General features: G+C 39.2%; 1 protein-coding gene across 1 annotated transcript in view; it reads left to right on the top strand.

The window, feature by feature from the left end:
• The window catches only part of CACNA1D (calcium voltage-gated channel subunit alpha1 D), a 428,992-nt gene that overhangs the window by 335,581 nt on the left and 79,457 nt on the right, over positions 1-13,954 (top strand). Inside the window, exons 18-22 of the mRNA XM_039910398.1 lie at positions 647-716; positions 1,285-1,351; positions 3,896-4,040; positions 7,853-7,982; positions 11,374-11,433. Coding sequence (XP_039766332.1) covers positions 647-716; positions 1,285-1,351; positions 3,896-4,040; positions 7,853-7,982; positions 11,374-11,433 — 472 coding nt within the window. The remainder of the gene's footprint in view (positions 1-646; positions 717-1,284; positions 1,352-3,895; positions 4,041-7,852; positions 7,983-11,373; positions 11,434-13,954) is intronic.

Raw genomic sequence — 13,954 nt, 5'->3', positions numbered from 1 at the left:
AAAACTAAGTAACCAATTCATTTTATTGGATCCTTTATGACCATAGAGTGACTTTATGCAGTTCATCAAAGAAAGAAAAGAACTGGGATACCCCAGTTAGCAAACTTTATTTGCTATGAGAAGATAGGGTGTTAAGCAAAACAGTGCTAAATGGAGCATGGTTACCCATAGGAAATAATATAAAGCACATTAATGCATTCCCAAGATGCAAAAATTGATCAAACCAGTATGTAAAAACAGTGATTAAAACACAGTAAACATAGTTATATGATCAAATTACTATGCAAAAAAAGTGTATCCATTTACTGTAAGATCTGAAAGATCACTTTTGGAAAGGGGAATTTGAATACCTTCATAGTTAAAGAATTTATGCAGTTAATTTTGGCATAGAAAAATAAATGGTGCATTAAATCACATTTACTTCTGGATTGGAATTTCACAAAGATGATCTATTCAATGAGACTAGTCCATTGGGATTAACTAGGAAGTTCTGGGTATGTGTCATGTCATTTTCTCTGGGATATTGCTTCACTCAGATGTTTCACTCCCCCAGCAGGGCATTTTTAATTAAGAATACTTATTAGGATTATTTTGCAGGTTGCATAATGCTTTTTCAATTCTGTCATTTTTGTTTTGTTCTCTACAGGAAAGAGAGTTTGGAAAACAAAAAAAGTGATAAATCAGAAGTCAACCAGTTGGCCAATAATGACAATAAGGTTCTTCCAAATATTATTTTCTGTTATGCTTAAGAATTACTCTAGTTTTATTACCATTAGTGCACTGTTTTCATTATGATCATGTAATGCATGACATTACTCATACTGTGTGTAGGGCAGGTGTGAAATTTAGATTCTTTTAAGAAAACTGCACACCTAAAAATACCTTTGTAGTGTAATATATGAAGGTATTAATGCCTCCAGAGCAGGGTTTGAATGCAGGATTCATTTATTATTAACTTCACTCCTAAAAGAAATGAGCCCTCTGTGCACATAGCTTTTCAGGGTGACGGGATGGAAGGCAGGAGGTGTAATGGATTGCTCTACTGAACCTTCTTACCTTTCCCTAGCCCTAAATTTTAAATCCTTAATAATTAGGTTCCAGTTGAGCCTGACTCTGTTTTTCCTTTTTTCCTGCACTCTTAGGTCGGTCACCAGTCTCTGGTCTGCTATATGGCTCCACATTCCATTTATAGATTCCTTGATTCCCGGGTTTGATTTTGTGAATGCTTAAGTATAATGTGAAGTTAATTTTCATCCTGAGTTGTCCCTCTTGCCTTTGCCCCAGGTAACAATTGATGACTATCGAGGAGAGGATGAAGACAAGGACCCCTACCCACCTTGTGATGTGCCAGGTAATAGTGATGGGAGAAAATACGCCCTGTTAGTATCTCCACTCTGAGCTGCAGGCCATTTGAAGTGACTAGCCTAATGATTCAGTTGCTAGGTTTCTGGATGTCGCAGGGGTTGGGACTTTTATTTTTTAGATTTATAATCTGGTGATTGAAAGAAGCATATCACTTGACACTCTCTTGCAGGGACAGTTTGATCCATTGGGCAGCCCTGGGCTGATACAATCTGGATGTTGCTCTCTTCATTCTACTGAGACTGTAGCTACTGAGGTCTCCAATGACTTCCTTACGGCCAAACCTAACAGGCTCTACTCTGTCTAGATCCTCTTTGATCTCTCAACTGCTTCTAGCTTTGACCATTCCCTTCTCCCAGAAACTTTATCTGGCCTTAATTTTACTTTCAGAGTACTCTCCTGGTTCTTTTCTATATCCCAGACTGCTCATTTTCAGTCTCCTTTGTGGGTACTTTGTGTCCCATTAGTCTCATTTCTGGATCCTCTTCTCTTCTCATTTGTTCTTCTTCTCTTGGAGACCTTATTTTATTCACATGATTTCAGTCATTACCCCTATGAGGACACTTCCCAAATCTACATCACCAGCCCCATTCTCAGACCTGCTTAACCTTCTCCAAACTTTTCCTTTTCTCAGACATCTCCACCTGAATAATCTTATTGGCACCCTAAACTCAATATGTCTAAATCTGAACTCAGCTTCCCTTCTAAATGCTCCCTTATTCCTAATTTTCCCAACATAGTCAACCTCCTCTTTCTCTTCTAACTCCTATTTTCAGTCAGTCTCTAATCCTATTGGTTCTACCTCCATAATGTTTCACAGATCCATCCTTTTTTCCCCCACCCTTACTACCATCACCTTGGTTCCCCCCTCATTTTCTCTTGACTGGAATCCTTTAAGAGCCCCAAACTTTTTCCCTCTTAAGTTTATTCCTACATACAATTCTGTCTATCGTTTGTGTCCAATGCCTCAAACACCTCTAGTAGCTACACATTTCTCTTACATAAAACAAAACTCCTAATGTTTGACTTCAAGGCATTCCATCAGCTGCCCTCCTTACCTACCCACCCTCCCCTCCCAATGCGCTCCAGCTGGGTGGTACTCTTTGCTGCCCTCAACCTCTGCCAAACTCATTCTCTTCCCCTCTTCAAAACCCTACTTATAGCTCACCTCCTCCAAGAGGCCTTCCCAGACTGAGCTCCTCTTCTCCCTCTACTCCCTCTATCGCCCCCCCCTTCACCTCTCTGCAGCTAAACCCTCTTTTCCCCCCATTTCCCTCTGCTCCTCCCCCTCTCCCTTCCCATCCCCTCAGTACTGTACTCGTCTGTTCAACTGAACATATTTTCATTACCCTATTTATTTTGTTAATGAAATGTACATCGCCTTAATTCTTTTTATTTGCTATTGTTTTAATGAGATGTTCATCCCCTTGATTCTATTTATTGCTATTGTTCTTATCTGTCCGTCTCCCCTGATTAGACTGTAAGCCCATCGAAGGGCAGGGACTGTCTCTATCTGTTACCAATTTGCACATTCCAAGCGCTTAGTACAGTGCTCTGCACATAGTAAGTGCTCAATAAATACTATTGAATGAATGAATGAATGAATGAACCTAATCTTCTAAATCTACTTGTTTACAACTTTTCCCCCTCTACTGAAATCCCTCCCCATAGCTCCACCAATCCACATCCATCCACTTCTTCAAAGCTCTCCTTAAAAGGTCACCCCCTCCAAGCTGCATTTCCTAACTACTCTCCCACTTTCCTAGTCATCCCACACTCATCTACCATTTTTTAGCATCTATGAGCATATTCGTTTAATTGCTTCTGTTATTACTTGAGTATATTTTCTTACTCTCTCATCTATTGTTTATTTAGCCATCTTTGTCCACTTGTTTCCCCCACTAGATTGTAAACTCTTACAAGTTTACAAGTGCAGTGAGGTGTAATATATGCACAGTAGATGCTCAATAGTTAATTTTGATAATGATGCATAGGTTTCTGGAGTGGGATTACTTGTGAGTAACTCTACTCCATGAACATCTCATCTTCCCCTGGGCTTCTTTGCAGGAGTCCCACACTGTCGTAATTTTCCCCCCATCTGGTAGCCCTTTAAACTTGGTCTACTTTGTACCAGCTTTGTCTCTTGAATCCTGCCCATTTTCCTCCTAGTCTGAAAGATGGACTGGAAGTCCACAGTGTTCATTTTCCTTTTTTCCTCTGGGTGTCTCAATAGGGAAACAGTTTCTGAGGCAGTTCACATTGAAGATACAGTCAAAAATCCCCAGATCTCCAGTTTCAGGCATGGTCAAACCTTAGACTTGATGCCTGGGCTGCAAGGGTCTTGTCTCGTATGCATCCCTAATGGATAAATAGGAAAATGAATGACATAATGAAAGGGAAGATTTTTGTGAATCTGGCTGGGTACATATATTAAGTGTAAGTTGTATTTTACTAAGAGATACATTTTTATACTACTTTGAACAAAAATGTAAGCTTTTTTATCTTAAGGTTTAAAAGGGTGTTTAATTTAAAGTAGGTGAAGAGGAGGAGGAAGAGGAAGATGAACCAGAGGTTCCAGCTGGCCCCCGTCCTCGAAGAATCTCTGAGTTGAATATGAAAGAGAAGATTGTCCCTATACCTGAAGGGAGTGCTTTCTTCATTTTAAGCAAAACCAATCCGTAAATACGCCCTTTCTACTGCATTTAATATACTGCCTTATTTTTAACTTAGTGCCACATAGGCACACTGAATAGTTTATTCTCTTTAAAGCTGCCCTGATTGAACAGATGCCTTGTTTCTAAGTGTGCCATGAACTCTTCTTTCTGTCATGGTGTCCAGTTCAGCTGACTCTCTCTAGGAGCCTGATTTGGTAGGAATAGCTACCCAGTGCTGTGAATGGGAGTTCTACTTTTGGAAAAGTTGTTTACTGGGTTCACTGACAATCAATGAGGAAGGAATGTGCTTTATGTTTTGAAAAAGTGGTGGATACCTACAAAAGTGCTTTCACTCTGAGGAGATGAATTGACTGGTTTCCCCTCCTGACACTGAAAGAATCATGGTAATATTATGCAGTAATGATTTTAGGCTGCAAATCTTCAATTCCACCTTTTAATATTCTGTTTGAAATGACACTTCTATTAAGAGGGAAAAGTATTTGCCTAAAGCACTGTTCTTAAAGATCTCAAAAGAGAGAGAAGTTCATTTACCAAGCAGTTTCTAGGTTTTAAGTCACTCGGATCTAAATGAAATGATAGGAGAATAAAGATTACTAGAATTGCAGAAATCTTTGGCTGCCATAGAAGAACTATCCACAGTTATAAAAGCATTGCCTTGAGATAAAAACGAAAGAAAGCAGGGGCTATTAGAAATTTTGAGAGATAATGAGAGTTTCAGGACCATAAAGAATGGCAAGTCAGGTGAGCCAAAAAGAGTTTGAAGAACACCTTGGGAGATAACAGTAAAGGATTTGTTGAATATATCAAAAGCCAAAAACTAACCAGGGAAGCAGTGGAACCATTTAAATACCATGAGTTAACAGGAGCATTCAGGATAAAAAGGAGAAAGGCGAGAGGCTCAATAAATTCATTAGCTTGGTTACTAATAATAATAGTATTTGTTAAGCACTTATCATGTACCAAGCCCTATTCTAAGTAATGGGGTAGATACAAGTTAGGACAGACACAGTCCTGTCCCACAGGGGGTTCAGAGTCTAAGTAGGAGGGAGACTATGTGACTTTAATGAGGAAGCTACTAGAGAGATTTCCCACACCCAAATTGTTTTTTGAAGCAGAAAGGTTAGAGGAAGGGGGGATCAATCTGTGGTGCTCACACAGCATGTTTTAGAACAAACTGATAAACTCGATGTTAACAAATCACTGGGACTGGATGGGCTCCACCCAAGTTCTGAATGAATTTGGAGGGGAAGTTGCAGAACTCCAGACAAGAGTGTATATCCTATCCTGACAAACAGCCTTCCAACTGTATTGGAGGACTGGCATCTTGCCATATAAGGGTTTTATATATAACCCTCTAAAGGAATGGTTCCAGAGGTAATCCTGGGTATTATAGACCGGTGAGTCTAATTCATATACCTGGAAAACTACTAGAATCTATAATTAGGTTTAATATCAGTGGGCACTTTAAAAAGTACAATCCGTTGGATAAAACAACATGATTTTTGTAAGGGAATACCATGTCTAACTAATCTGGAGTTCACTGAAGGAGATCAATAATAGTCATGTGGATAAAGGGGAACTGGTGTACATAATATATTTAGATTTTTTAAATGGCCTTTGGTAAGGTTCCACACTAAACACTCTTGTAAAAAACTGAATAATGATGGAATTTAAAAAAATTGTGTCATGGATAGAAAACAAAGAGTAGGACTAAATATCTGCTCTTCAAGATGGGGAAATGGGTTTTCCAGGAAATGATACTTGGACCAGTTGGATTTAGTATGATTTGAAAGAGGAAGTATTCTATGAAATCTCCAAGTTTGTCATTGGCACTAATGAGGAATGAAGAAGCTGAAAAATTGCAGCAGTGCTTCATTGTAAGCCTGTGGAAGATAATACACGTAGGGAAAAATCCAAATTGCAATGACGTGGTGATCAGGTGATCATGGTGATCAGTAACCACACAGAAAAAGACCGCAGAATCATTGCTTACTGTTCTTGTAAATTTTTGATTCAGTGTTTGGCGGCAATGAAAAAGGCTAACCAGATGTTGGGCATCCACCAGAGAGAAGGTAGAGAAGCAATCAAAAAGCATACCTTTGGTATTATATGAAACAATCTGCACTATTGCGTGCAATTCTGGTCAGTGCTTTTTGGGAAGGACATAAACTGAAAAAGGTACAAACATGGACATCCATCTGGTTCTCCATGTGAAAACCTTCTGCATAAAGGTAGCCTGAATATGACAAGACCTTCAAGAAACTAGAAAAGTAAAAGCTGGAAGGGGAGATGACTGATATCTCCAAAATCATGAAGTGGGAGGACAGGGCTAGTGCAGAATAATTGTTCACCAATTACCAATAATGGATTCAAAACACACAACAGGGCACACTGACCCAATGAGTACTAAGCGCATGAAATGCAATACTACAGGTAATTGTGCAGGCTGAACACATCAACAGGTTCAATAGGGGTTTGGACAAGCTGTCCATAATGGATTTCTAGAAGAAAAGGTTGGGCAATGCTAACATTAGGGTGTAGCCACTATACAGTTTCTCCAAGCAACTTGTTGCCATTAACAGAGATAGAATATTAGACTGGATGGACCATTGTTCTGACCCACTAATGATATATTTTATGTTCTTAATTATCGATCTATAGATCCTAAAGTAGTCCAATTACAAAAATGATCAAAGCCTATAGAGTCATTTGCGTACCTCACAAACACAAAGCTAGACTAATTTTAAACCCCAAAATACTGGTACTGGTGATAATGGCATGGATAGCGAGCCCAGCTTCATGCTAACACCACTGGGAAAAAATATCTATTTAATAAAAAGAATGAAACAGATTCATCAACACTGATAGGCAAAATGATGGCTGAGTATGCCTGTTTTACTTAGGGGTAATAGGTAATAAGTCATTTTGGGAACCTGTCGCTGTCCCACCTGAGACCTAAGTGAAGAAACTGAGGTCCAGAGAGGTTAGGTGACTTGCCCAAGGTCACACAACAGACCAATGGCAGAGCTGGGACTAAAAACTATGTTTCCTGACTCACAGGTCAGTGCTCTTTCCAGTACGCTTTGCTGTCTCCCCAAATAGGTATGTTCCCCAAGGATATTGGCCCTGTGGTTTTAGAAATTTCACCTAATATTGGCTGTTTTCTCAACTGTGGGTATACCTTCTAGTTGATTATTGTAGGGTTCCTGTGGAATTAGCTGTCCCAGAACTGAGGATGTGACTTTTGAATGAAAGGAAATACTTGCAGTTTCCCTTTCAAGTGAGCATCCCTGCCCCATCCAAAACCAACATTTACTACTAATGATGCTTTAGAAGTGGGAAAATGACCCAATCAAGTTAGGTGGCCTTTCTTAAATCATCCAATCAGTAGTAGTAGGAAATGGGGTTGACAGAAATGAGCTGGTTGGACTCTTAAGAAACTACTGGTCATTCTGCCCTGTCCCTTCCCGCACACACATACCCACACACACTTTTTTAAGATGTCAAAGAGAGAGATCCAGGTGTAGAGAGGAACCGCTATCAGGTATAAGGAGATTCTGCTATAATAGGAAGTAGAAGAGCAGTAACTTGCCCCTAATGGTGCATGCTGGGAATGGCATACCTAGGTGCCAATTCCTTGGCTTTCCTGATTACTGTTCCACATCTCTACTCAGTACACAGCACTACCTTCCAGTCAGAAGCTGCCATCAATTCAACAGAAACTTTGATAACACAGGTCTGAATGGTCGCATAGCTTTAGTCCAGTTTTTGTTAGTTTGTTTTGCTGATGTTTTTCTGTGTTTTCTTTCCTTCAGAATTCGAGTGGGATGTCACAAGCTTATCAACCACCACATCTTTACCAACCTCATCCTTGTCTTCATCATGCTCAGCAGTGCCTCTCTTGCAGCTGAAGACCCAATTCGCAGTCATTCCTTCCGAAATACTGTAAGCCAAAAAGTTTGTAGACTAATACCTGAGTTACTCTGTACCTTGTCATGCTCTGTTTTTCGCTGCCGTGGTTAGATTGTGCTGAATGAGAATCATTTTGATGTGGCAGCCAAATAGGATTAAAAGAACTTGAATTATATGTTTATTTGCTAAATACCAGTAATTAATTTACCCTCTCCACATGGTTTGAAAATTTAAACTTTTTTCTCTATTTTTAAAGTTTAATTATATCCTTGACTGGAAAATCATGAAAAATCCAGAAGTAAACTTAAATGCAAAGTTTAATTTTTCTTAGTTACACTAATTCACAATACTTTTGCTTACTTAGTGATCACCTTTAATATCTGATCTTGCACTCCCATGTTCCATTTCTCACATATGAGCCTGCAAAGAACAGTAGAACCCTACTAAAGAGGCAGGTCCCTATACCTTTTCTTTGGACTCTCAGTTAATTCTCGGTTATCTTGGTCGTGACCCAGCAAGGGCCTTTCTTTCTCCTCTTCTCTCCTGTCTCCTTTCCTTTTTGCTTGGGATACCAGAGGAGAAGGATTGCTGGGGAGCAAAGGAGGATCAGTGTCAGTTTTGGGGACGCTGAGGCAGGCAAGGTCAGGTGATGAAGGGACTCAAGAAACTTGAGACTTGACGCTGAACCTGGGGCAAAAAGTGGCATAGTCACCTGATCTTCCTGGGAGGTACCCCAAGATCACAGAGTCCCAATTACAGGAGTGAATTAGAAGTATTTGGTTCATAAATTTATTTTGGGGTATGGGGTTAAGTGGATGACATGCTTATATGTCTCAGATTACTTGGGTTATTGCATTCAAGGGTATAATACTCTTGTTTTACCTTGTCATTGTTTCTTAGTGGGTGGGAACATCAGCCTTCAGACTGTACGTTCATTGTGGGCAAGGAATGTGTCTGTTTCTATTATTGTGTTGTACTTTCCCAGGTGCTTAGTACAGTGCCCTGCAAACAGTAAGTGCTCAATAAATACAATTGAGGTTGTATTAAAAAGAAACTGTTCTGGCTTTATAAAGACTGATGAGTAGGGAGCTTTCCTTCGTTAGACTACAATACTTTAGAATCTTATTATTGTTTACTGGATTCAGAAAGGACACTTCTCCGATCTCCAGTTACCTGAATCAAAGTTAGCTGGCAAAATTGGCGTAATTTGGATGACCAATCAAAATGTGGTATGTGAGATTTTTTTTTAAAAAAGAAACAAAGATATGCATTTTTTAAAATCGTTTTTGCACTATTCTTGGTCCCAGTGTGTTTAAATACCTTGCTAAGGTGCAAAAAATTTACTTCTTAGGAGCAAAATAGCTCTAGATGGCTGCAATATCATCAACAGACTGTACTAAAGAATGGAAAATATTCCATTTCTCAGGTACAGTTTTCTATAGAGCCCTGAAAATACTTCAAAATGGATTGGGCTCATTAGTCTTCAGGGTCCCCGAGATTTCTGTAAGATTTTTGTAAGATTTCTCCAATAATTCCTAAAATAATCAATGACTCTTACTGAGGGACTAGATTTCCTAGTTTGGCTCATCTTGAATGCCTGCATTAGCTTGCTTGAGCATCAGTTTTCCAGATTACTAATGAGATATTCTAGACAATTATATCATCAATAGTCCATTAACACATTAGTCCTTTGTGCTTAATTAGCTATGCAAATTAGTGGATCCCTTGATGTTCAAACCAAAGCTGGATGCCTATCAGCTGGCAGAAAAAAACCCGCTAATAATGATTAAGTGCACTCATTCTTTGGAGTCAGTCAATCGTATTTATTGAGTTTTTATTTATGTGCAGAGCACTGTACTAAGCACTAGGGAAAGTACAATATAACAATAAACGGACACGTTCCCTGTAAGCTTACAGTCTAGAGGACTTGCCTGTTCAGTGTATCAACTGGGAGAGCAAGGGAAGATTTTTCACTTTTCCCATTAAATGAAATAATTTCTTTTATTAAGTTATCATTGTGATATTATAGGCAAATCATGTTACAGGACTATTGGTTCAGTGGGAAATATTGAGTTAGGGAGTAGTTGCTTTGAAGATACCATCATTACTGGCATTTTTTGGAACAAATTCCCATGTTACTTTTATATCCACTGCTGAAAGAATGCCATATGCCCTTCCCAGCTATTGTTATTTTACTGTATTAAATATTATAACGTTACAAAAATTCAAGGAAATACATAGTACTGTATTAACATTATCATTATCATTATATTTGTCAATAATAGTAATAATGTTGGTATTTGTTAAGCACTTACTATGTGCCAAGCACTTTTCTAAGCACTGGGGTAGATACAGGGTAATCAGATTGTCCAACGTGAGGCTCACAGTCTTAATCCCCATTTTACAGATGAGTAACTCAGGCACTGAGAAGTTAAGTGATTTGCCCAAAGTCACGCACCTGACACAGCTCCAGATGGCGGAGCCGGGATTAGAACCTGTGACCTCTGACTCCCAAGCCCACATTCTTTCCACTGAGCCGTGCTGCCTTTCTAGGCCATACTGCTTCCCTTAAGCACTTGGATACTCACCCCAGCCCCACATTACTTACATAAATATTCTTATACTCTCTGTATGGCCCAATACAATAAGTCTGAGTGAGTTCTTAAGCCCAAGGTCTTAGTACAGTGCTCTGCACATAGGCACTATCAATGAAGATAACTTCATTCCACCTTGACCTCATACATGCACACGACATTTTCTTCCTGCACGGAATCCACTGTGCCAACTTTTCATTAATATTATACCAGGAGGGACTCAGATTGTGGGAATGACGTTCCCTAATTCTTCCAATATACTACGTCCAAATCATTTAATATGAACACATGTTATAGCAGAGAAGTGACTGTAAGAAGAAATCCAAGAGAAAAAGATAAAGTCTAGATAGATTTCTTGGAACTAACTCATTCTTTTGTTTTGCTCCACAAACCTGGAATGGATCCCACTTTCAAACAAATGTAAAAAGGCTTTGAAAAATCTGACATGTAATGATGTGCTGCAGGCTAATTTGCAGATGTTTTACTATGAGGAACAAAGCAGATTATTAACAAGCAGCTTCTGGTATGAATGAGAGCTGAAAATGGCACACAGTAGGAATGTTTGGGAGGGAAGGTATGTGGCTAAAGAAGTGGGCATTTTTTGTCATGTCCCATGGTTAGGGGAGAAATGTAGCTGATTGAATTTGAAGTATTCCCACATATTTCCCATTCTAGAGTTAGGGTGGCAGAGCTGTCAGAAGAGTCACAGGCTCTATAAGTAGTTTCAGAGTGGATTTATAGCTCCACTGGAGGAATGTATGCATGTGAATTTAACTGTAAATATTACGTAGAGCCAGTTTGCTTACTGTGGCGTATATTATACTTTACAGATTCTTGGTTACTTTGACTATGCTTTCACAGCCATCTTTACTGTTGAAATCCTGTTAAAGGTAATGGATTTTTAATCTATCCTTGTAACTTCAAAGCAGTTTTAACATGCAAATTTTGTGTTTACCTTCCAGATGCTAGGTTATGCAGATTATGTCTTCACTGGTACTTTTGCATTTGAGATCATTTTGAAAATAACAGGTTTACAGAGCAGTGTGTTTCAAAGGACTTCTCCCTGTGTGTCACCTGCCAAGTAAAGCCACTTGAACTGTATTTTTGCCTCCTGCACTCAAGATAAACCTTTTTAAAGGATATTTTCTGTAAAAAAAAAAAAAAAGAATCCACTTGTTTTAGTTATTTGAATGCATGTAGGAGCTACTTTGTTTCATAATATCAATGAATTTTGCTCCTTTTTATACTTATTTTGGGCTAGCAGATGGTAGATAATTCACTATGTGTGAGCTTTGTTTCACTTTGTTCTGATGCTAAAACCAAAAGAAAACATTTTTCTTTTTACAAAAGGAGCATCTCATTTCTCTTTCTGGATTATATTTACAGACACCGGAAATAGAAAATCACTTCTTGCAACAGTGTCTGCAAGATACCTTGGAATTATTTATAGATTAAGATCCTTTGGGCTTAAATTTAAATATACACCAAGAAATGGAAAATATAATAATGTTGGTATTTGTTAAGCACTTACTATGTGCAGAGCACTGTTCTAAGCGCTGGGGTAGACACAGGGGAATCAGGTTGTCCCACGTGGGGCTCACAGTCTTAATCCCCATTTTCCAGATGAGGTAACTGAGGCCCAGAGAAGTGAAGTGACTTGCCCACAGTCACACAGCTGACAAGTGGCAGAGCTGGGATTCGAACTCACGAGCTCTGACTCCAAAGCCCGTGCTCTTTCCACTGAGCCACGCTGCTTCTCTATGATTACTTAATTGTATCATCTGGGCATGAGTTAAGATTTGGCTTTGGTCATGTACAGTTTGTCTACTGATCGTAAGGGACACAATCCAGGGCTGCACAAAGATCAGCTGAGATGAACGGTAGTTTTGTTGTGAGGTGTTAGTCACTCAAAGGAAAGGATTAATTTAAGCCTGGAGAAACACACTGTTGAAGAACATGTGAAAAAAGCAAAAACAAAAATAACTCTTCAAAGCTCCATAGTGCATATGGCCTTAGAGAAGTGTCTAAAAGCCATATATCCTCCCTTCACCCAGGATGAGTTTATAGTAATAAAATCATATATGGTAATAATATATATAGTAATATGTATAGTAATAATAGGAATAATTATATTTGTTAAGTGCTTACTTCATGCCAAGTATACTAAGCACTGGGATAGATACAGGATCTCCAGATCCCATATTGGGCTCACAGCCTAAGTAGGAGAGAGAACAGGTATTGAATCCCCATTTTGCAGATGAGGGAATTGAGTCACAGAGATGTTAAATGACTTGCTCAAGGTCACACAGCAGACAAGTGACGGAGCTGGGATTAGAACCCAGGTCCTCCAGCTCCCCAGGCCCAGGCTCTTTCCAGTTGGCCACACTGCTTCCCGTATGTAGCAAGAAGTGTGTCTAGCCTTTTGAAAATAAGTGCAGAAACTATACATTTCTGATTAAACTTGAGCTTCAACTTTTTTTTTTTGTCAGTTGGGCTCTTTTGCATGTGTTTCTTTTGGAGTATATCTGTATTCTCATTATATATTAAATAACTCAGGTTGTTTACAAGATTATCTACATTTATTAGAATTTTCTTTGTTACAGTTTTGATACAATCACCCCAACATCATTGTAACCAAATACTTTGGATGGGTCCTACTCAACTGGTTTAGTTCAGAAAGTGTTTTCAGGTCATAGTAATCACCTTAGCTTGGGTCGTGTAACTAATTTCTCATTTTCATTAGGGGCTAAGATGATAGGAGATGAAATAGAGCCAACTGACTTCCCAATGGTTTACTGCCATGCTCCTCTCTCTGGTGGAAAATGTATTTCATAAACCTGCAGGGCTTGGTTGAACTTTTTCCCCATCAATTTTATTTTTTCTGCTTGGAAAATGTTAGTGCCTTTCCTCTTCCTCAGAAACCTTTCCTTGTTGACTAGCTCTGAGCTTTTTCTAAGCTTTCCCTTTTTGGTTTTGTAGATGGGGACAATTATTCTGATGGTCACCCCTAGTGTCTGGACCATATTCAATTTAGGTATCTTTCATATTGGATTATTTTTCAGCCAAACTCATGCAATAGGAACAGCCCTAGGACGTTTGATAATGGAGCCATGAAGATTTGTACATGTGTGTATATTTATACCCCTCTTGTGTAGTAAGAACAGGAGGAACTCTACGATATGGATGCGATGAAGAGTTTGATTGGTTGTTAGAAATTTCTGTGCACAGGGCCGGAGTTTCCAACCAATCCACATCCATCCCACTGGCTCCTCCCAAGGTGTGGTAGTAGGGTCTGGGGAAGAACCAACTTTGGGGAACTTTGTGGAGGAGGAATCAGGAAGGCCATGAAGAAACCTGGCCATGCGTAGCTGGGTGAGTCTGGTGAGCCAGAGCAGTGTGACTGGAGGGAGC

This window comes from Ornithorhynchus anatinus, chromosome X1, assembly GCF_004115215.2.
Source record: "Ornithorhynchus anatinus isolate Pmale09 chromosome X1, mOrnAna1.pri.v4, whole genome shotgun sequence".
Taxonomy (NCBI): Eukaryota; Metazoa; Chordata; class Mammalia; order Monotremata; family Ornithorhynchidae; genus Ornithorhynchus; species Ornithorhynchus anatinus.
This window is presented reverse-complemented; position numbering and strand designations above follow the sequence as displayed.